This window comes from Mus musculus, chromosome 2 (assembly GCF_000001635.26).
Source record: "Mus musculus strain C57BL/6J chromosome 2, GRCm38.p6 C57BL/6J".
Taxonomy (NCBI): domain Eukaryota; kingdom Metazoa; phylum Chordata; class Mammalia; order Rodentia; family Muridae; genus Mus; species Mus musculus.
The window spans coordinates 153,175,695-153,196,614 of record NC_000068.7 but is presented as its reverse complement, the minus strand read 5'-3'; the positions used below and the strand labels follow the sequence as shown (position 1 = coordinate 153,196,614).

The window sequence follows — 20,920 nt, the reverse complement described above, 5'->3', positions numbered from 1 at the left end:
AGGCAGTGGCTGGCAGGGGGACATCTGAGTTCAAGGTAGCCTGTTCTACAGAGTGAGTTCCAGGATAGCCAGGGCTCTACAGCGAAACCCTGTCTCAAAAAACCAAACCAGGGCTAGAGAGATGGCTCAGTGGTTAAGAGCACCGACTGCTCTTCCTAAGGTCCTGAGTTCAAGTCCCAGCAACCACATGGTGGCTCACAACCATTTGTAATGAGATCTGACTCCCTCTTCTGGAGTGTCTGAAGACAGCTACAGTGTACTTACATATAATAAATAAATAAATATTAAAAAAAAAAAAAAAACCAAACCAACTAACCAACCATACAAACAAAAAGATCGCAAAACCTAGGATCTCAGCAATTCCAGCTACCTAAAATATTCCTTAGGCCCAGTTCAAATGTCAAGATGTCTTTTCTTTTTTGTTCCTTTCCACTGTATAGCAGAGAATTCCTCCTCTTCCTTTCTGACTGAAACTTACAGTCTGGGCACCACATCTAACACTGTGAACAGAAAGAAGAAAAGGTCCCTGGGAGAACCCCAGCCTGCACTGCCCCATTTCTGTGGACTTTTCCACCTCCACGTGTCTTCACTCTGGCGACTGCCGTGTCAGCTGGCTGTCACACAGCCTGGCAGCCAATTCTCTCTAGTCTGTTGGGTGTGCTGTTCTCCTGGGATGCGCTCACCACTCTGAATCCACTAGTCTCTTGCTCCAGTCACTAGACAATGCAAGCAAAAAGTTGCCCAAGTTCAACCTCTGTATCACTCTGTGGATGGAGCATCTGCAATGCTGAGATACTTTTGGAAGCTTAAGAGAGCCTAGAACCGGAGACTGTGGGCCCTAGCCCCCACTGCTCCACCATCACGTTGTTTAGCTACTAGCTTAAAAATCCATATCAGGGCCTACCTAAGCTCCTGAGTGCTGTAGGAAGGGTGTCTCAGGCCCCAACAAATGCTAGGAAAAGGAGGAGGAGGAGAAGGAAGAAGAAGAGGAGGAAGAAGAGGGGGAGGAGGAGAAGGGGGGAAAGGAGGGGCGAGGAGGGAAGACTTACACAGAAGGCTCCTTTCTTCCACCTATGGCCTTTTAGAGTTCGGTAGAGACGGCCAGCAGAAAATCCACCAAATACCCTGTTGTAGGAAAAGGCAGAATCCACAATAAGGAGTCCTGTAAGTGGCGTGAAGCAGGCTTGTGCCATCCCCTGGGAACATCCTCACATACACCTACCCCATGAACATGAAGAGGAAGCAGGCAGTGGTCATGAGAGCTCCCCGGCTGGACGGCGACAGCATCCCAAGCATGGCCACGACTACAGAGGGGACAGAAGGCAGGCTCAGGATCAGGGTGTTTTGTCAGGCCTGAAGCTTCTGATGGGCAGACATATAGGCTGCTAGACAAATGGGGCTAAGAAGAGATTCCCTTCTTTTTTGGCCTTTGAAACAGCAAAGCTCTTTATACGGAAAGACTGGGTTGTAGCTGGGGTTTGGGGAGGGGGGGGGTTGGAGCAGCTGCTGGGTCTTGGCAGTCTGAACCTTCACCATACCTTCTTGTCCCCAGAGCCCTTGGAATGAACCACACAACCCGTTGAGAGCATTCTGAACACCTGCAAGCTGAATCTAACTTGACCCTCTAAGATGGAAGTTAGCCTCTCCATTTCTTAGACAAGGAAACTGAACCCAACAAGGCTAGGTGGCTATCAGTCATAAAGCTCAAAGGTTGAGGGTGAGAGATAAATTTAGGCAGACTGACTCCAGACCTGTCTGTAATTACTATAAATTAGTGAGTTTTTGTCCCTAGATTAATGGAAAAAGTCCTGCTGTATGCAGTGGCACAGGCAGACAAAGTGATTGCTCATCTTAGCTTGGGCTACATATCTCAGACCCGACCTTGAAGGGGAAGAATCCTGAGCCAGCCCTGAGGCTGGTAGTGATTCTGGACTAGCTACTTACTCTGAGGACAGAGAGGAGTTAGCTTCATAGTGCTGATGTGTGCTTCCCTGACCAAGTACTCATGATGGTTCTTATGTGAACAGAGCTGAAAAACAGCGGAGGGAATCACTACTGCGGGCTTGGGGTAGCTACCCAGAATGCTTGGCCTGCTCCTGGGAGATAAGCCTACTACCCTTTTGCTTAAGTCACAGAGAGGTGGCTATGCCTTAGGATCAGGCCATGTTCCTTTGACCGCCATACCCAGCCCACACACCCACTCACAGATGACAATCAGGATCATGCAGAAGAGCTGAATGCCTGAGCCCAGCAGAGAGCTGAGGATCATGGGATATTGGGGTGGCCTGAAGACATCACCATGCACAAGCTTCCACCCAGACTCCTCCATGGTGTCTTCCTGTAGCAAGGAACAGAGAAGGGGGGGAGGGGGTTGTGAGACAGAGGCTCCTGCAGGAAACACCCTGTAGACCCAGGCTACCCCATCAAACCAGCACCATAGGCTTGTCAGAGGAATTTGACCCAGAGAAGGGAGGCCAAGCACAGCACGGGGCTTGTAGCTGCGGGAAAAATCACCTCCTAATTCCAAGACTAGACACCTTCTAATGACAAGACTAGAGCACGGGAGACCATGCAAACACCAGCACACTAAATGCTAACTTAATAGTCCATGGATGGTGAGTTTCTGAAGTAACTTATTTTTTCCTGATTATAAATATGTATTTACCTTTATAAAAAAAAAGGTATATGTCATAAAATTTAAAGGAATGTAAAGAAAAAGAAAATGTTTAGTATATTTAAAAAAATTTAAAAGCAGAGAAAAGGCCACATGTGGTGGTATATGTCTTGGGTCTTACCACTCAAGAGGATAAGGCAGAACTGAGAGTTCAAGGTAGCCTGGGCAGCATGACAAGAGACTTTTCTTATGACAGAAACCTCTAAAAAAATAAAATGACCTATATACATAAATGTTTCTACATTGACATAAAAAGATACCACTGTTTTCTTTAGTTTTTAACCTATGTTTATTCATGTATACACATGAATGTTTTAAAAAATGCTGAGTGTCATACTGAGTACTTTGTTATTTTCAAGATTTTTGAACATTTCCCCCCATGTTAACCTTTTTTTCTTTTTGTTTGAGACAGGGTCTTACTTTGTATGAAACTCACTATGGAGATCAGGCTGGCCTTGGAACTCACAGGGATTTGTCTGCTTCTGCCTGTGCCTCCTGAGTGTTGATATTAAAGGTTTGAGCTACCATGATGGGCTTCCATATTAACCATGCTAACCATTAGTACAGTATGCTTTTGTGTATGTGCATGTGGAGGTCAGAGGTCAACATCGGGTGTCTTCCCCAATTGCTCTCCACCTTATCTTTTTGATACAAGGTCTCTCTGAACCCCAGAGACTCCTTCACATCTGCCCCTCAGCACTGCAGTTAAAGATGCACACACTGCCACGCCTGGCTTTACATGGGCACTAGGCATCCAAGCTCAGGTCCTCATGTTTGTGTGCCTAGGCAAGCACTTTATCAGTTAAGCCATCTCCTCAGCCCCACAATTAATAATAATAATAATAATAAAAAGGTAAGAGGAAAGAAGTTGTGTGTGGTGGTGTATACCTGTGATCTAGCTAGCACTCAGAGGCTGAGGCAGAAGGATCTCCAGTTTGAAAGTGCCCAGGCAACATAGTGAGACCCTGTCTCAAGAAAGAAAAATAAAAATCTGTGCTACTTACATGTCCCAACATCACTTTCTTATGACAGTTTGAATCTGGATTTGGGCAAGGGTGGAGGTGGGGTTTCCTGAAGTGTGTGTGTGTGTGTGAGAAACCAGGCATACCAAAAAAAAAAAAACACATAGTTATTGGCTATGTATAGCTAGTTTCTTGTCTGTAAATATATAAGAAATGTTCGATACATAAGAAATTAGGATTTTTTTAAGTCCTTTTTGTCTTTTGATGGTGGTGGTGGTGATTTTTGTTTTGTTCGGATCCAGGTAGGCTTAGAATTCACTACGTATATCAGGCTGACTTTGAACTCATACAGCTCTACCTGCCTCTGTCTCCCAAGGAATAACAGGGACAAATAACTGAGCTGGGCCTTGCTGGTTTTGATATGAGGGTCTTGCTATGGAGGCGCGTCATCTCCAGCCTCTCCTGCCTCACGCCTGAGCGCTAAGATCACAGTGTGTAATAGTATGCCTAGCCCTAGTTTTAAATTTAATTTTTTTTAAAGATTGCATTACTTATTTATTTACTTAAGTATGTGTGTGTGTGGGTGTACATGCATAATAAAGTGTAAGTGGAGGTCGGAGGACAATCTGGGGGAGTTAGTTCCAGTTCTCTCCTCCCACCATGTGGGTCTCAGGGATCAAACTCAGGCTAGAATGCTTGGTGGCAAGCACCCGTACCATGATGCACCATTTCAAAACCTCTACTTTAAAAATTTTAAGTGACAAACTAACCAAGTTTTTTTTTTCTTCTGTGACTTCTTTCAAACACCTACCACTTTGAGGAATAAAAAATATTTCTTTTTCTTTTCAATGCCTTTGAGATCTACTGTGCTCTCTCACACACGCATGTGCATGCACACACACAGGCCTGGCAAGTGCAGAGCCCTACTGATATCATCCTCCCTCTTCCAGTCCGTCCGCCCCAGCCAAGACCTCGTACAATGTCATCCTCCTTGTTGTAGTTGGCGATGTCCTTCCGCAGGGTCCGGATGATAATCATGCTGAGGATGCCTGCAGAGGACAGGGTGGGAGGGTGAGCAGTGTTCTAGCTCCACGCCCTGCTCAACAGGGCCACCTCCCACTTAAGCGAGCTCTGCTCCAGCTGAGCAGGGGTATGAAGACAAGGAGGCTGCAGGATGGCAGAGGTGGCCACAGGCTGCTGCTTTTTTGTGTCAGGGAGGAGAGTCCCATGCCATTCCTGTTACTGGCAATGCATCAACTCACATGGGGCATCTTCGCCTCTCACTGTCCCTCAGCAGTTCCCTGAGTCACTCTGCCTCACTTGTCCTGTCTTCCTCTCTAGGACACAGTATAGTGCTTAGGACATGGGCTCATGACTGTGAGCTCACTTTGTGCTTTTAGACTCACTTCTTGAGCTGAGGACTGGCCTTAGTGAAGCCTGGGTAGCAGCCAGTCTCTTCATAGGCAGTGAATAAGCAGGAACTACTGCTATCTTTGTCTCTCACGACATGGAAGCAACCTCCTCACTCTACCTCTGTCTAGAGTCTCCCCCAGCTTCCTGCCAAGCTTGTCTCACAGCAGGCCCATGCTTCTGGAGGCTGTAGAACGCATCAGTGACTGTGCATAGACAAACCTATCTGCTCTTCTCTAGAAAACTCACTAGAGCAGAGTCCAATTCTTGTTCATTTCTGTACACAGGGGGGCTGGCACAGGACCATGGGGACTGCTTCTGACCACACGCAGCCCTGACAACACCCTAGAAATACCCTGTAAGTATTGTGATGCCTCAGACCCCCAACTCCTCCTTCAATTCTCACCTGACAGGAAGAAGACTACCACGACAGAGTTAATGATGGAAAACCAGTGGATCTGCACATCACTCATGGTTAGGTAAGTGTCCCATCGAGAGGCCCATTTGATGTCACTTTCCTGGCAGGCATGAGGAAGCAGCGTCAGGTCTCCTATTGGACAGAGGAGCCCAGCCCAGAGCAAGCCCTCCTCCCCAGGCCAGAGCAGGTGTTCTGTCTCACCTCCCAGTGCACAGAGTAGGTGAAGTACAGCTGATTCTCCTTAGTGGGGTCAATTTCTTGGGGTAAGGAGTTGGCACCCTCGGGTAGGGTACATGAACTCTTCTCGCCTGTTTTGAGGTCTGTGAGAGACAGAGACCCAGTCTGCTCGCACAGTGACCAGTACAATTCCCCCAGGCAGGGCTACTCTGCAAGGGTCTCAAAGTCCACCTGCTATCAGGGTTGAGTGGAAGCTGGGAGCACAGAAGGTGACTGTGGCTTATAGCTATCTCAAGACTCACCCAGGGCCCTGGCTTTCCCAAGGGCCTTCAGGAATAAAAAGTTATGTACATGGGGGAGGGAGAGAGAGAAGGATCTGAGTCTAATTCCCTCCATCCAAACAGCAGCTGGCTCTCTACATTCACCCCACACATCCATGGACCCCTCTCCACTCAATCAGGCAGCATGGCCAACAGTGGCTCCTTCCACCTGCTCATCATTCAGGCATCTATTACTTTAGAAACCCAAGCATTCCAATGCCTTCCCCTTCCACTCACCCATCACTTCATCAAGCACATGATAAACACGCTAGAGAAACCAGCACATAGTGAACACCAGCCATGGGCCAGGCACCATGCTGGCGAGAGGAACAGAGTGTGATCCTGAAGAGCCATGGAGAGCTGAGCTGTGCTTGTGACACACACAGGAAGGCAGGATGGTGCCTACATTCAGTGTTCATACTTTAGCATTGCTACATGTGCCAAGTCACGGGCCATGACTTTTTCAGTAAGCCAAAAAATCACCAGTGTGGAGTGGTGGGTGATCTGTCTCTGATCCCAAAGGCCGGCTGGTGACAGAGCTCAGGGTAGAGCACTTGCCTAGTAAGTCAGGCTGAGAATTGACTCCTAGCATATGAAAAGGCAGAAACAAGAGGACCCATGCACTCAAGGCCAGTTTGCGCTGCACGGTGAGACCCAGTTTTAAGAACAAAAGGGCAGGTTGTGGTGGAGCATGCCTTTAATCCCAGCACTCCAGAGGGAGTGGGAGATAGACCTTTGTGAGTTCAAGGCTGGTTTGATCTATATAGTGAGTTCCAGGACAGCCAGGCCTATTTACAGAGACCATGTCTCAAAAACAAACAGAAAGGAAGGAAGGAAGGAAGGAAGGAAGGAAGGAAGGAAGGAAGGAAGGAAAAGAAGAAGAGGAAAAGGGAGAGGAGGAGGAGGAAGAGAAAATAAAATTTCACCAAATCCTATGTGGCCTATCAAGACTGGGTGCCCCCCGCCCCCCACAGTGGTGGCACACGCCTTTAATCCCAGAGAGGGAGGCAGAGACAGGCGGATTTCTGAGTTCGAGGCCAGCCTGGTCTACAGAATGAGTTCCAGGACAGCCAGGGCTATACATAGAAACCCTGTCTCAAAAGACCAAAAAAAAAAAAAAGGCTGGGTTGGGTCCTTCTATTCCAGGCCTGCAGTTGACTCCAGGCCAATCACCCACACAGGGGGAGACAAAGCAATCAGCAATCAGCAATCTGCTTCTCAATGGCTTTGCCTGTCTTTTCATCCCTTCTTCTTTACCAGACTGGCTGGCTCTTGGGAAGAAGCTCAATAAAGCCTCAACTTGCTATCGGGTCTTGGCCAAGTCACTAACCTCTTCAGCCTCTGACTTCTCATCGATGCCACCGCTACTCTCCTGGAGTTGCTGGGAGGTGGTAAGTTCACATGGTACCCAGCCCACAAAGCAGGTGCAACTCTCCCTGACGCCCCCACCTGCTCTGCTAGGGCACAGTGAGTGGCCTTCTTGGGATGAACCTATGTGCCATGCTTGGGAGGAGATCCTGTGTGTGAAAGCCCAGCCCACCCAGCCCTGACCCTCTGCTGATACCGCCCCACTCACCCTCCAGCCTGATGCTCTGGGGAATCACCTCGAAGCGGACGACACGGTATGTGTGCTCCTGGTCCTCTTCCATGTCCTCCCGGTGGTAATAAAGGATGAATGAGAGGTGATTGTGCAGGTAGATCTAAAACAGAGCAGCTGAGAGTCAGAAATAGATAGCAGCCTCCAGCCAGAGAGTTACTCAGGGAGCCCACTCCAAGCACCAGATCCTTTCTCTGCCCAGTACTGCCTGGCTGCATCAGCCTTCGGAAAACACAGCTCTGGTCATATTACTCTCTAGCTCAGATACTCCCTATGTCTTTCTAGGGGCAGGGGTGGTTATCAGATAAAACCCAAGTTTCCTTAGCCTGGTTGTCACTCTCTCTCTTTTTAAAGACAGCATACAAATAATGGTTTCATTTACGGCAATTTCATTCATGTTCTGTTCTTGTCTTGCTTACCTGGGCTCTCCAGCCTCTCCCTGTTTCACAAGCAGTCTTTATCCTTCACCTCTGTCATAGCACCATGGAAACTGGGATATATCCTTCCTCTGATCCTCTCAGCCCAGCTCTTTCTCTAAGTGCCCTCCTCCCTCATGAGATCCTATATGCACAACAGCTCCCTGGCTAGGGGAAGGCAACCGCCAGTTCTCTCCAAATTAAGACAAGGCCTCTGAGGACGGGGACTATGCCACAAAGGCATGTCAGCCTTATATTCCCTGGGAAAAATCAGATAAAGAGGTCACAGTTACAGTCTATGTTGTTACTAGTTTACTTGGAGAAGTTGTGTTGTGAAGTGTATACACAGACTGATTTTCAAAACCACACAGGTGAGTATCGCTACTTTGTTTACAGACACTGAGCCAGGCACATTCAGACCACCAGCAGATGGTGAAAGCAGGATTCAGCTCAGGAAGCCTATGGTGCAAGGCCTGTTCTTCATCATCATGTGGTCTTATCTCCTACTCACTTTACGTTCTAGGTTCCTTTACTAGTTTAAATCTTATAGAAACAGAATCTAACATTCCAGTAGCTATATCTCCTTGTAGTTTATTCTGGAGCCAGTCCAAAGTCACAGAATTTTCACAGGCTATCTACCACAAGACTCTGGTAGAAATGTGCTGTAGTTGACCCCCCCATTTTTTAAAAGAAAGTATTTTATTTATCTGTGTGGGTACACGTCACTGGTGGTCAGAGGTCAACTTGTGGAGAAGTTAGTTCTCTTTGCCTCCTAGATACTTGGGGATTGAACTCAAGTCATCAGGCTTAGAAGCAAGCATTGTATTTGCTGTCTGTGCTAGCTCACCAGTCTGCTGACCCCATTTTTCCCGTGTTGCTAGCCAAGAGCTGAATGTTTTCCCATTCTCTATGACCCCGAATATTTGTCACTTAAGAGGTACGCCTACCCAGACCTCCAAGCACGCCAGATACTCTACCTTGTTGACATCCGTGAAGCCAAGTCGGTAGCCATGTTCAAACTGCACATCTTTTTCTTTCTTCTTGTCATCACTGTCTCGGTTGCTGGAGTAGAGCTCCAGCCGGGTGGCCACAGGCAGGTTGTCAGCAATGCTAGAAACCCAAGGCCTCACTTAGACTCTCAGAACCACACTCCCACCAGGCCCTCCCTGAGCTGAGCTGGAGGCCTGTCTGGGAGCAGCAGAAACTTACAGGTGAACGTAGTATTCTTCTGTGATTCGCTCGGCCACCAGCCGGCTCTGTTCCACTGTCAAGGTTATTGGCTTGTTAGATTGGTTGCATAGAACTTCACACTTCTTCTCACTGTTCATGAGAACCTGGAAAGGGGTGTTGACAATCCGGTCCCCTCTCAGCACCTCTCCTGCCGTAAGAGAGACAGATGGAGCTCAGAGCTTCAGCCCTATGGTGGCTGAAGTTAGCAGTCATGGGGCTGCAGACAGCAGGACAAAATGGAGTTCCAAGGAGGTCAGCAGTGCCACAGCCAAGAAATCACATGCTCTAACTGTCCCACCACCCTCCCTACACTGGGTTCTGTTGCTGGTAAATGTCCCACTCCCACATCTTCCTATGCCTGACATTCTATCCTGGCCCTGTGCTCCTGGCTTCAAGCCTGGCTGCTTTCTCCCTTTCTTTGGATAATCCTTCCTGACCCTGTAAGTGCAGACAGGTAAAGTCTTCCCCATCCCCATTGGAACCCCTCATGAACTTCTTTGCTCTTTGGACCAAGATCAAGTTGTATGCGGTCCACCCAAAGGCCAGCCCCAACCCATCTCTTCCCTATCTCTACAAGTCACCCAGGTCACTCGAAAGAACTCTGGCCACTGCACAGGTAATCTCAAAGCCACCATCCCCAAGCAGATTTCGGTCTCTATCTAAACTGATCTCCATCTCTCTGCCTGGTTAACACTGCCCCTCATTTTGTTGCCACTTCAAGTACTACTAGTTCAGAATTCCCCATCACAACAGTTTCACAGTACATTTTCACTTTGCTGATTATTTGATCAGTCTGTTTTCACACTAGAACTTGGAGTCATAAGTTCCACAAATGTGTCTATTCAACATTGTATCTTCAGGCCTGGCACCTAGCCAGTTCCCAGTATGTACTGGTGAATGAATGAGTAAGAGAGTAGATAAGGCAGTCTGAGCCTATCAAGTAGATCCACTGGCATATGTTGGGCCAAGTACATGTGGAGGAGGCAGTCCTGCCTGCCCTGTTGTCCTGGTGTGTCTCCTTCAGCCTGCCCCAGTTTCATATCATTGCTGTCGAACTAATGAGCAGCTCAGAGTGAAAACACAGTTGGGTTGGTTGATGCTTCCCAGCTGCTCAGTGCCTATGAGTATAACATTTGGCATCAGGTTACTCGTGGGAAATTGGCATGGGGTGCCAGCACATTAAGTAGTAAGTTTTGGCTCAGAGAGCTCCCTGACAGTAGGGGAGTCAAACCCACACATATTAACACACTGCAAAGTAACGTCATTGACATAGAAGAGCTGCACAGAGATACAAAGGTCTTGGTAGAAGGCCAGCCTGGCTGCAGAGGTGAAGCCAATAATGCAAATGGTGTTCTTGTTGCCTGCCTACTCTGTGCCTGTGAGTGGATTAATCCCTCAGTTCTCAGTCTATCTATAAGGAGAATACAACCGCTATCTCATTTTCTGGAAGAGGAAATAGAAGGTCAGTGAAGTAATGTCCCAGGACTAAGCTTATAAATGTCATGCAGGGTGCAATAGCAGGCAGCCTTGAATCAGAATGTTCTGTCCACTAAATAGTGCTGTCTCTGTACAGAGGAGTGGGCAAACTCTAGGCTGACAGGGTCAACAAAGGCTACTTGGGTGGCAACTTTGAGATTACCTGTATGGTGAGGTGGCAAAGGAGAGTGCTTGCGAGTGACCTGGGTAAGCTGGGGAGATAGGTAAGAGATGGATTGAGACTGGCCTTAGGGTGGACCACACACATGATCTTTGCCCAGAAAGTGAAAAAATTCATGAGGAGTTCCAACAGGGATAGAGAAGACATTACCCATCTGGAGTTATGGAAAGATCACTCTGACTGCTCTTCTGGGAAGGATATAAGAAGCTGGCTGGAGTGATGGTACCAGTCCTGAAGTAAGTGAGAAGAAACACAGAAAGAGAGTCTGTGAGGAAGTTGCCATCACAGCATAGATTCAAGAGCAAGAGGAAGGAGTGGTGCATGCTGGGAAGATGCTTAGGTTTTCATGATCAAGTTCTGTGAGTTGTCGAGAGAAAAGGTCAGGCAGTTGGATGCTATGATTTGTTGGTAGGTTAAGTACAAAGTGGCAGAACCACCAACTACCACATTAGAGGCAGCATGTAGCCATGCAAGGGAGCAGCTCTAGTAGGTGATGTCTTGAGTCTAGAATAGGCCATCCAGGAGAGGAAAAGGAAGAGAGTGAGGAGGGTGAAGGACTCTAACCCTCAGCTGATATCAGATGCCTGACAGTGCACATGAGCCTGCAAGTCTAGGATCAATTGTGAATGGACAGTGAGGACATCAACAAGACATCAGCACAGCTTGCGGCTGAAATAGCATTTTCTAGACAACCACAACTAGAGAGACAGTAGCTTGCCACGACCCCCTGGGTAAGCTCTTTCCTTACACCATGTCCTGCTGCCCATTTCTTTGCAGATCAATAAGGAGCTGATTCCAAGAGAGGAGAAACCGCAAGTAAGGTTGTCATTCCTAAAGTCTGGATGTTAAACAGAGTTATGAAAGATGGTGTCAGCTGATGGTACTTTTAACCCCAACACTGGGGAGGCAGAGACAGTCAAATCTCTGAATTCAAGGTTAGCCTGGTCTACAAGTGAGTTCCAGCAGGACAGCCAGGGCTACACAGAAAAACTCTGTCCTGAAAAATCACCAAAAATAGAAAGGAAGAAAAAGAAGATATCCTGGTCCAGCATGGCTCATTGCTCTGTCTCTCCCGCTTTCTCTCCTTGAGAGAAAGGGTCTCACTCTGACTTCTTGGCTGACCTTGAGCTCCTAGAGATCCACTTGTCTCTGCCTTTGGAGTGCTGCTGCTAAAGGCATGGGCCATCATGCCAGGCTAAGCCTCCTTCTTTTTCATTGGAGACACTATGTACCCATGTTGGTTTCAGACTCCCAAGCTCAAGCCTTTTTGTTGAGCTCTCAAGTTGTGGGCCTATGTCACCTCCTCTTAAGGATGAGCCAGAGTCATGATGTGACTAACTAACATATGCTAATACAGCAACTTTTAAAGAGAACCAATTTCCCAGTAGGCCAGTGTAGAACAATTGCCCAGCAACCCAAGACCACAGGTTTGATCCCCTGCACGTTCCTGGTGGCAGGCACCCCACATCTCAGCAGTTAACAACAGTAGCACAATCATGAGGACTGAACTCAGATCCCAGTACTCAGAAGGCTGAAGCAGAGGGTTCACAGGTTCAAGGACAGTCTGGCCAATGAACAACACAGCAGATTTCAAGCCAGCTTGGAAGGGGGAGATCTTGTCTCAAAAAACCATAAAGAGGGACTGAAGAGTTGGCTCTGCAGAAAACAGTACTTGCTGCTTTCTGTACAATCATGAGACTTGGGCTTCATATCTCAAATACCCTCCTAACAAGCCAGGTGTGCTTATAACGACAGCTGAGAGATCTCTTTTGGCCTCCAAGTGTACTCATTCTTGAGTGCGCTCGCGGGCACACACACACACACACACACACACACACACACACACACACACACACACGAGCACGCACACACGCACAAATAAAACAGACCTTTAAACAATGTTAAGTTCAGCCACCAAACCCCAGAAAGAAGCAGTGTCTTCTTTCCGAAGACATCTGAGGAAAATCTGCTCAAGTCCTTAAGGTTCCAGGAGCATCTGTATGCTTGCTTCTCCAGGACATAATGCAGAGACAGGCAGAGAGGAAGCACGAATAACTAACTGCCCTGAAGAGATCGTTCCAATTGAAGAAGAGTTAACCTAGAATCATAGCTACCTTTTACAGACAACTTGTGAGAGACACTGTACAGGGCATTTCATATTCTTTCTGAGTAAGTCCTGCTCAGCTTTCCAAAAATGTCACTGTCTTTGCTGGCAGAGGTAATCACTCTTCTTTTTTTGTTTTTTTGAGACAGAGTTTCTCTGTGTAGCCCTGGCTGTCCTGAAATTTGATCAGTAGACCAGTTTGACCTTGAACTCAAAGATCCACCTGCCTCATGGTGGGATTAAAGGTGTGTGCCACCACTGTCTGGCCTCTTCTCTTCTCTTCTCTTCTCTTCTCTTCTCTTCTCTTCTCTTCTCTTCTCTTCTCTTCTCTTCTCTTCTCTTCTTTTCTTAGAATTTCATAGACAAGTACTATATTTACACCAATCTTTATTACAGGTAGAGAAATCATCTGAGGAGACGGTTCAGTGGGGAAAGTGCCTGCCACATAAGCATGAGTTCCATTTCTCAGCATCCATGGAAACACTGGGTGCATGTGGGAGCCTGCCTGTGATCTTACCACTGGGACAGAGACAGGGCAACCTGGATAGCTAGACTAGGCAAATCAGTGAGCTTTAGGTTCAAGCAAGAGACCATGCCTAAATAAATATTATGGAGAACAACCCAGGAAGATACCTGATGTCAACCTCTGGCCTATACCAAAAGCAGGATGGGGGCTGAGCAAGTAACAGAAGGCACTAGAAAAGAAAGGGTTATCAGGAGACTAAGGGAGAACCGCTATGGTTAGAAGCTGAGTGCTCTAGCTCTGGAAACTGTTAAAGCTCAGGTTAGCTATTACCTAACAACATAACCAAAGGCAAGTCAATTGACAAAATGATATGCATACACTTAAAATCACTACCTCTGCAGGACCATTATGAGCCAATAAGGTAACATGCACATAAACTCTGAACAAAAGTGTCCAGCAGGGCTGGAGAGATGGCTCAGTAGTTAAGAGCACTGACTGCTCTTCCAGAGGTCCTGAGTTCAATTCCCAGCAACCACATGGTGGTTCAGTGCACTCATATAAATAAAATACATCTTTAAAAAAAAAAAAAAAGTGTGCAGCACACAGCAAGCCCTAGGTAAGGGCAGCCGCCACCAGCAGTATGAAAGCCACGCCAGGCTCCCTGTGAGGCAGGCTGGAGCAGCAGGGGAGGCTTACCCAGGTTCTCTGCCTTGTAGGTTATCTTGATGGGCTGGCAGAAGGGCAATGAGTAGTACTCGTAAGGAAGCTGGGTCCGAGAGCTGGTAAGCTTCACAGCCTGCAGGACGGAGAGAGACTGTTAGCCCCAACCCACCAGAAACAAGAAGGCTGCTGCAAGAGTTCCCCTTGGCACTTACACGTCTCCAGCACACTTAGCACTACATCCAATAAGCAAGCTACATTTGTGGCAGGAGACAGGAATTGTGGGCAGTCAGGAATGCAATTCTTCTTTTGCCCACAATTTTGAACTTTGTTGTAGACAGCATGATATAATTAGTTTAAAGCCACAGGGAGAGCCAATATTCACTGAATTTTAACTTCAGTTAAATAGCTGCCCTCTGCGGGAGGCGTTAGAAACACAGGGGTCTGTGTTATGGTAGCTCTTTTGCCTCTGTCCTTTTGAACCTACAACTCTCTTGTCTCAGACTTTTACCTGGTACCCTCTCTGCTCTCCTCTGCAGCTTTCTTCTATCTAGGTCTCAGCTGAAATCCTCTTGCCCATAAGCCTTTCCCAACCACTGTATCTAAATGAACTCCCACCATTCTATTTCAACCCTCTTAGCTTCCTTCATAGTATGTCACATAACAATGCAATTGCTGTATACTAAGTTTCAATTTCTTTCTCTCTTTTTCTTCTTTGAGATGGTGTCTTATTCTGTAGCTCAGGCTGCCCTTCAATTCACAATACTCAGTGTTCTTGATACCACTGTGAGCCACTACCCCTGGTCTTTCCTAGGGCTTTAAAAATCATTTTTCCCACTTAGAGCACAGCATAGTAGGTGTTTATTTAATGTTTGTTAAATGAGCATAGAGGAAAGCATAAAAAAATTTAAGTCCTCTATAATGTGAAACTCAAGACTGAGACAGGAGGATAGTGAACTCAAGTTACAGAGGAAGATCAAGAAAGAACAGAAAAGGAGTGAGAGGAAAATAAAGAAAAGAAGGGAGTGAGGGAGGAATGAGGGAAGAGGAGGGAAATAAAGACAGGAATAAGAGACGGAGAAACAATCTAGGGGTGTTGCTGAGTTGGCAAGGTGTCTGACTAGCATATGCAAAGCCACAGGTTTTATCAAGCATCATACATATAGGCCTGTGGCACAGGCCTGTAATACTGGCACCCAGGAGGATCAGAAGTTCAAGGTTATTCTTAGCTACAAGCTAGGTAGAGTGGCGGAAGGGATCATAATCCAGAGCTTCGTGGATACAGGGGCCTCACAAGCCTGGTAATCCAAGTTTGAGCCACAGAACACAGGTAAAGTTGGAAGGGGAAAAACAACTGCACAAAGTTATACTGTGGCCGACCTCTACATCCCTGCTGTGGTCCAGCCTCACCCCCATATAAATTACTGTATGTGCACATACATAATAACAAGTACAACTGTAAAGAAAGTTCAAGATCATCTTTGGCTACCTAATAAGCTTGAGCTAGACTACATGACAGCCTGTCTCTAACAAACAAAAATAGGAAACTATTAAATCATGGATAAAACAGAACTAATGAAAATACTGTAAAACAAAAACAAAAAACAAACTTTAGGGCCCCTGAGATGGCTAGATAGATAAAGGGACTTTCTGCAAGCCTGACAATCTGAGCTCCTGTCCCACAGACCCACATGGCAGAATGGGAGGAACAACTCCTCCAGTTGTCCTCTGACCTCCACACGTGTGCTGTGGCATGTACCCACACCCACTCATATGCATGCAGATATAAAGACACTAAATGTGGCAAGAAAAAAACTTTAAAGCTGGGTGGTGGCGGCACATACCTTTAATCCCAGCACTCAGAAGGCAGAGAAAGGTGAATCTCTGAGTTTGAGGCCAGCCTGGTCTACAGAGTGAGTTCCAGGACAGCCAGGGTTACACAGAGAAACCCTGTCTTGAGAAACAAAACAAGCAAACAAAAACCTTCAAATATGAGGGAAATTATTTTTACTACTTAAGGAATTTCTGCTATTCCTCATATAACATTTAAAAATATAAATATTCAAATACACACACACACACACACACACAGACATACATTTAAAAAGTATAAATAATTTTTAAATTCTAGAATAGGTCTACAACCCTTACTTAAAACTCTTACTATGGAAATAGAAACTTGAGGGCATTAAACCTATACCAAGCATGTGGTATACATGACACAGGGTTGTATCCCATCTCTAGCTGGGTCTGGAATATATCATATCCCATAACCACGTGCAGAAAAATGCCAACATACTGCCCCTAAGGGAGCTGCATGAAGCAAGTAAGCAGCATGTCTGCCCTGAGTCAGCGCCTGACTCCAGAGTCCCCAGGGAGCCCCAGGCTTCAGAGCTTTTGGGATGCCTGCCTCAAGACAGTAAGAACTTGGATAATGTGTGTTATAGAAACTGGTGTCGTGGCAGACTATAATCCCAGAACTTAGAGAAAGATGAGAAGTTCAAACCATCCTCAGCTATCCAATGTTGAAGGCCAACCTAAGCTATATGAGACCCTGTCATAAAACCAAACCAAATCAACCAAAACAAGTTATAAATTACAGAAGGAAAATTTGCCTCCAAATTCACTGTTGTTGATTCTTGTTTTCTGGCACTCTTTCTCTGGACGCTGGGAGTGGGGTAGCGGCATGACCACCCTCCCACGTTACAAAGCGGTACATTCCACCTTAGTGTTCTCCCTCCTGCCAGGGGTGTCCTCTCTCACTGCACTTTGGCAGAGCTAAACCATAAGCTTCGTTCTGGGCTGTGGACAAAGGTCAAAAGTGAGAGAAAGGCATGGCAGTGGGAAAGCTGGCATTCCAAAAGCTCTAATAGCCAAAGTTTCCCGAGGGCCCCAGAGTGAAGTGCTGACCTTAGACTGACATGGTGCCATGCAGTCACTTCCTGTGTCTCACTTAGTGTCAGTGTTTGCATTTCTCTGCATATGGCAGTTGGATTGCTTCTCTGCTGCATTAGTTTCCATATCTGTGAAATACACAGAAAATCTGTGAAACGAATTTCCCTCAGAGGGTTCTAGTTGAGCTAAGCAGAGCCCAATGCATGGCATGTAATAACCCTCAGGAAATGCCACTTTAATGTTTCTCCTGCAAGCAGTAAGGAAGAGAGCTACACCAACATTTGAACAGCTGCTGTGTTACTCAGAAAGCTAGTACTGAAAGGAGGAGGGAGGAGGTGAGAGGGAGGCAGAGAAAGCACAGAAGAAAGCAAGTGGAGTACCATACAGATGGGTGGGGCAGCATGAGACACACTTCATCCAAACCAACAGTGAGAGCGAGGGGACAGAGACCCGGAAGAAGCAACGAAGAGGCAGCCAGCTATGCAGTATGGAGTCAAGCCTCTTTTTCCCAGGGAGCTGGCCTTGTCTGTTTTCTCTACAACTCCATGACGGACACAAACAGCTCAGACAGTCCTCCAGGCAGGGTGCTAGGCACAGGTGCTCCTGAGATCCAAACACTCACTCACCTTGATCTCTACTGGGTCGTTTTGGTGGAAATTGATTGGCGCGACTCCAGGGACATAGAAGGTGCTTCCTTTACATGTTAGACAGAGAAGCAGCAGGAACCTTGGCCACCAAATCTGCTGGGAAGAGAGACTGCAGTTGGAATGGGGAAAGAAGTAAAATTTCCTGCAGGGCGGATCAAGTGGGAACTTCCAAATCTGTTTGCACTGGCCAGTGTTACCTCTTTTCTGGGAAGCCTGAGGTCCTTGTGTGATTGCCTCCCAAATGGCTTCCCAGAATGCTACAAGGCACAAGACTCTGCACTTCCAGAAACGGGCAACAAGATGGTTCATTCAAACAGTTACTCTCTGGAAGTAAGAGATGTCACAGCACTACTGCCAGTCTGAGATGTGAGAATACCACTCTATGTTCTCATATAGTGGGCAGATTACAAACTGGAACATTTCTGGATGCCACCTCTTTCCCAGAGTTCCCAACAATTCTATTCCTAAGTTTTTCTTTGTTTTTATTTTAAAATCCTCTGGAAGAGCCTTCTTAACTACTGAACTATCTCTCCCACCCCTGAAGACATGTTAAGAAAGAGTCGGATCCCCTGGAAATGGCGTTACTAACAGTTGTGAGCCACTATGTGAGTGCTAAGGTATGGCTACTCTACAAGAATGTACAAGGAAGGGCATTTACTAGAATGTTAAATGGATTGAGTGATAGGTTTTCCTTCTTCTGTGTGCCTGTTCTTTCTAATGTTTCTATAGAATTATATATTGACATCAATTTAGGAAAACACTTATCCAGGTGTGATAATGCACATCTACAATCATAGTAATATTTAGCAATTAGAGGCAGGAAGATCCCAAGTTCCAGGGACAGCCTGAACTGCATGAGACTGGGGGTGGGGTGGGGATGTGGTGGCGCATGGCTTTAATCCTAGCATTCAAGAGCAAGAGCCAGGCAATCTTTTTTTTTATTACTATTTGATTTTTTAAAGATTTATTTATATGAGTACACTGTAGCTGTCCTCAGACACACCAGAAGAGGGCATCAGATTCCATTACAGATGGTTGTGAGCCACCATGTGGTTGCTGGGAATTGAACTTAGGACCTCTGGAAGAGCAGACAGTGCTCTTAACCTCTGAGCCATCTCTCCAGCCCTGAGCCAGGCAATCTTTGTGAATTCAAAACCAGTCTGATCTGTATAGGATCCAAGAAAGCCCAGGAACATATAGAAAAACCCTGTCTCAGCCCTGTCCCCTGATCCCAAACAAAACAAAACATTCTATCAATGCTGAAGTCTCATCCAGGTTACTATTGTGGCCATTGTTTGTATTCTGGAACAGGGTCTTACTGAGTAACTCTGGCTGGCCTGGAACTTACTATGTAGACTGAACTGGACTCGTGCTTCATCTAGATTGTGGATCATCCTGACTCTCTGGAAGTCAGTGTCCTAGTTTCAGTATGTTTAGAGGGTCTCTATGTGCTCACAAGTCAAGGTGAAATTTGTGAAGAGCAGCGGCAGCAACAGCATTTTCTGGAAGCTTGTTAGTAGCACAGACACTCACTCAGGTTATTATGTGCTGGGTCTGCTGAGTCAGAGTGTACACTTTCACAAGCTGCCAAAGGCTAACATGCAGGACAACCTAACATTCAGGGTGAACTACTCCTGGGAGGATGGGAAGTACAGGCCTCTAACTCTCTCTGGCCAGCCTTAAAAGTGTACCCTGACGATCAACAGGAAGGTGGCTGTCATATGCAAAGAAAGTATTAAATCTGGGGCCCTAAAATATGGGTGGGGCATTGACTCCTACTCTTCAGCTACGCAGTTCTGGCCAATCAACATTGCTGTGTCCTCGTTTATGCCAAGAAATTCATGTGGTAGAAGTGGGGTTCAAATCAATATGTACCCACAACTGCTTTGTTGACCTCTAAGTCACTACTCTTTATTCTTATAATATGGGTGTTTTCCTGTATATATTTTTGTATACCATGTGTGCCTAGTGACATTGGAGGCCAGAAGAAAGTGTCAGATCCCCTGGAAATGGAGTTGTGGATCACTATGTCAATGCTAGGAAATAAACCAGTCTTCTTGAAGAGCTAACTGCTGAGCTATCTCTCTAGTCCCAACTATTCTTTTGAATAATGTGTGTGTGTTCACATATGTATGCTCGTGTATACATGTGCAACATCCAGTGTCTTCCCAATTGTTCCCCACCTTTTCTTTGAGACAAGATCCCTCTGAACCTACAGCTCATGGACTGAGCTACACTAGCTCAGGTATGTGTGCACTGCTGTGCCTGCTCACTTTTCATGTGGGTGCTGGGGATGGAACTCAGGGTCCTCATGCTTGTGAATGGCAAGCATTTGACTGACTGAGTCACCTCTCCAGCCCCAAGCATATATGGCACTACCACTATTCCGGTTAACATAAAGATGTGTTCTGAATTTTCCCTCTAGAAGCCTGGCCCAGACCTTTTAGCCTTATCTGATAAAAGATTTGAAGCAGGGGCAGTGAATTACAATCTTTGGAGTTTATCAAGCCAATTAAATCTAAGAAGTTGCTTTAGTTCTACTCTTTAGAAACAGAACCTTCAGACTTAACTGTGAAACACTGCCCCTGGCAGCTCAAGGCTCCCTTGGGAGCTCAGGTTGCCGAGGACTGAAAAGGAAATCTCCAAAGACTTCAGTACACGGTGGTTCCAAAGTTTCAAACCAAGGAGGCCCTTCCTCCTCCCCAAACAAACAAAACCCCAAAATAAACAGTGAGATTCATACTTGTCCTGGCAGGAAGGCAACACTAAAAACCAACAGGAGCCAGTCACTAATACCTAGGAGTCACCGACCGACAGCCAGCAGCCAGCCCTGTACAGGCTGGCAGCGTTTGTCCAGTCACCTAGCTGCAGCCTTGTGTTAACACCTCCCACACTCGTTTGTTTCGGTCTCAATGACAACTACTTGTACACCTCTGCCCTTTTTGCAGGGACTGCCAGTTAGTGCGAGAGAGATGAAATAACTTGGGGTCTATGGATGTGGTTTGGTGTGGAGTGCTTCCTTAGTATGCTCGAAGCCCTGGGTTTGACCCCCAGCACCACATAAAGCCTGGTATGGTGGCACATGCCTCTAATCCTAGCACCTGGGAGATAAGAGGCAAGAGAAATAAATGTTCACGGTTATCCTTGAATACACAGTGAGTTCTAGGACAGCCTGGGCTATATGAAATCCCATCTCAACTCACTCCCCTCCCTCAAACAATAACTTATTCCAGGTCATGCAACCCAAATGTAATGGAGTATGTATACCCTGCTGAGACAGGTGAGCT

General features: G+C 46.6%; 1 protein-coding gene across 4 annotated transcripts in view; it reads right to left on the bottom strand.

Annotated features, from left to right (window-relative positions):
* Tm9sf4 (transmembrane 9 superfamily protein member 4) overlaps positions 1-20,920 on the bottom strand; it is a 49,166-nt gene that overhangs the window by 13,852 nt on the left and 14,394 nt on the right. Inside the window, exons 2-12 of one of the 4 annotated variants that reach the window (NM_133847.3) lie at positions 17,613-17,726; positions 14,128-14,227; positions 9,184-9,352; positions 8,952-9,084; positions 7,538-7,661; positions 5,666-5,784; positions 5,453-5,564; positions 4,615-4,685; positions 2,206-2,338; positions 1,223-1,304; positions 1,050-1,125 (exon numbers count right to left, since the gene is read on the bottom strand). In NM_133847.3, the coding sequence (NP_598608.2) occupies positions 1,050-1,125; positions 1,223-1,304; positions 2,206-2,338; positions 4,615-4,685; positions 5,453-5,564; positions 5,666-5,784; positions 7,538-7,661; positions 8,952-9,084; positions 9,184-9,352; positions 14,128-14,227; positions 17,613-17,726 (1,233 nt within the window). Of the gene's footprint in view, positions 1-1,049; positions 1,126-1,222; positions 1,305-2,205; positions 2,339-4,614; positions 4,686-5,452; positions 5,565-5,665; positions 5,785-7,537; positions 7,662-8,951; positions 9,085-9,183; positions 9,353-14,127; positions 14,228-17,612; positions 17,730-20,920 lie in introns of all 4 variants that reach the window. The other 3 variants (XM_006500476.3, XM_006500477.2, XM_030252272.1) reach the window with 3 other exon arrangements.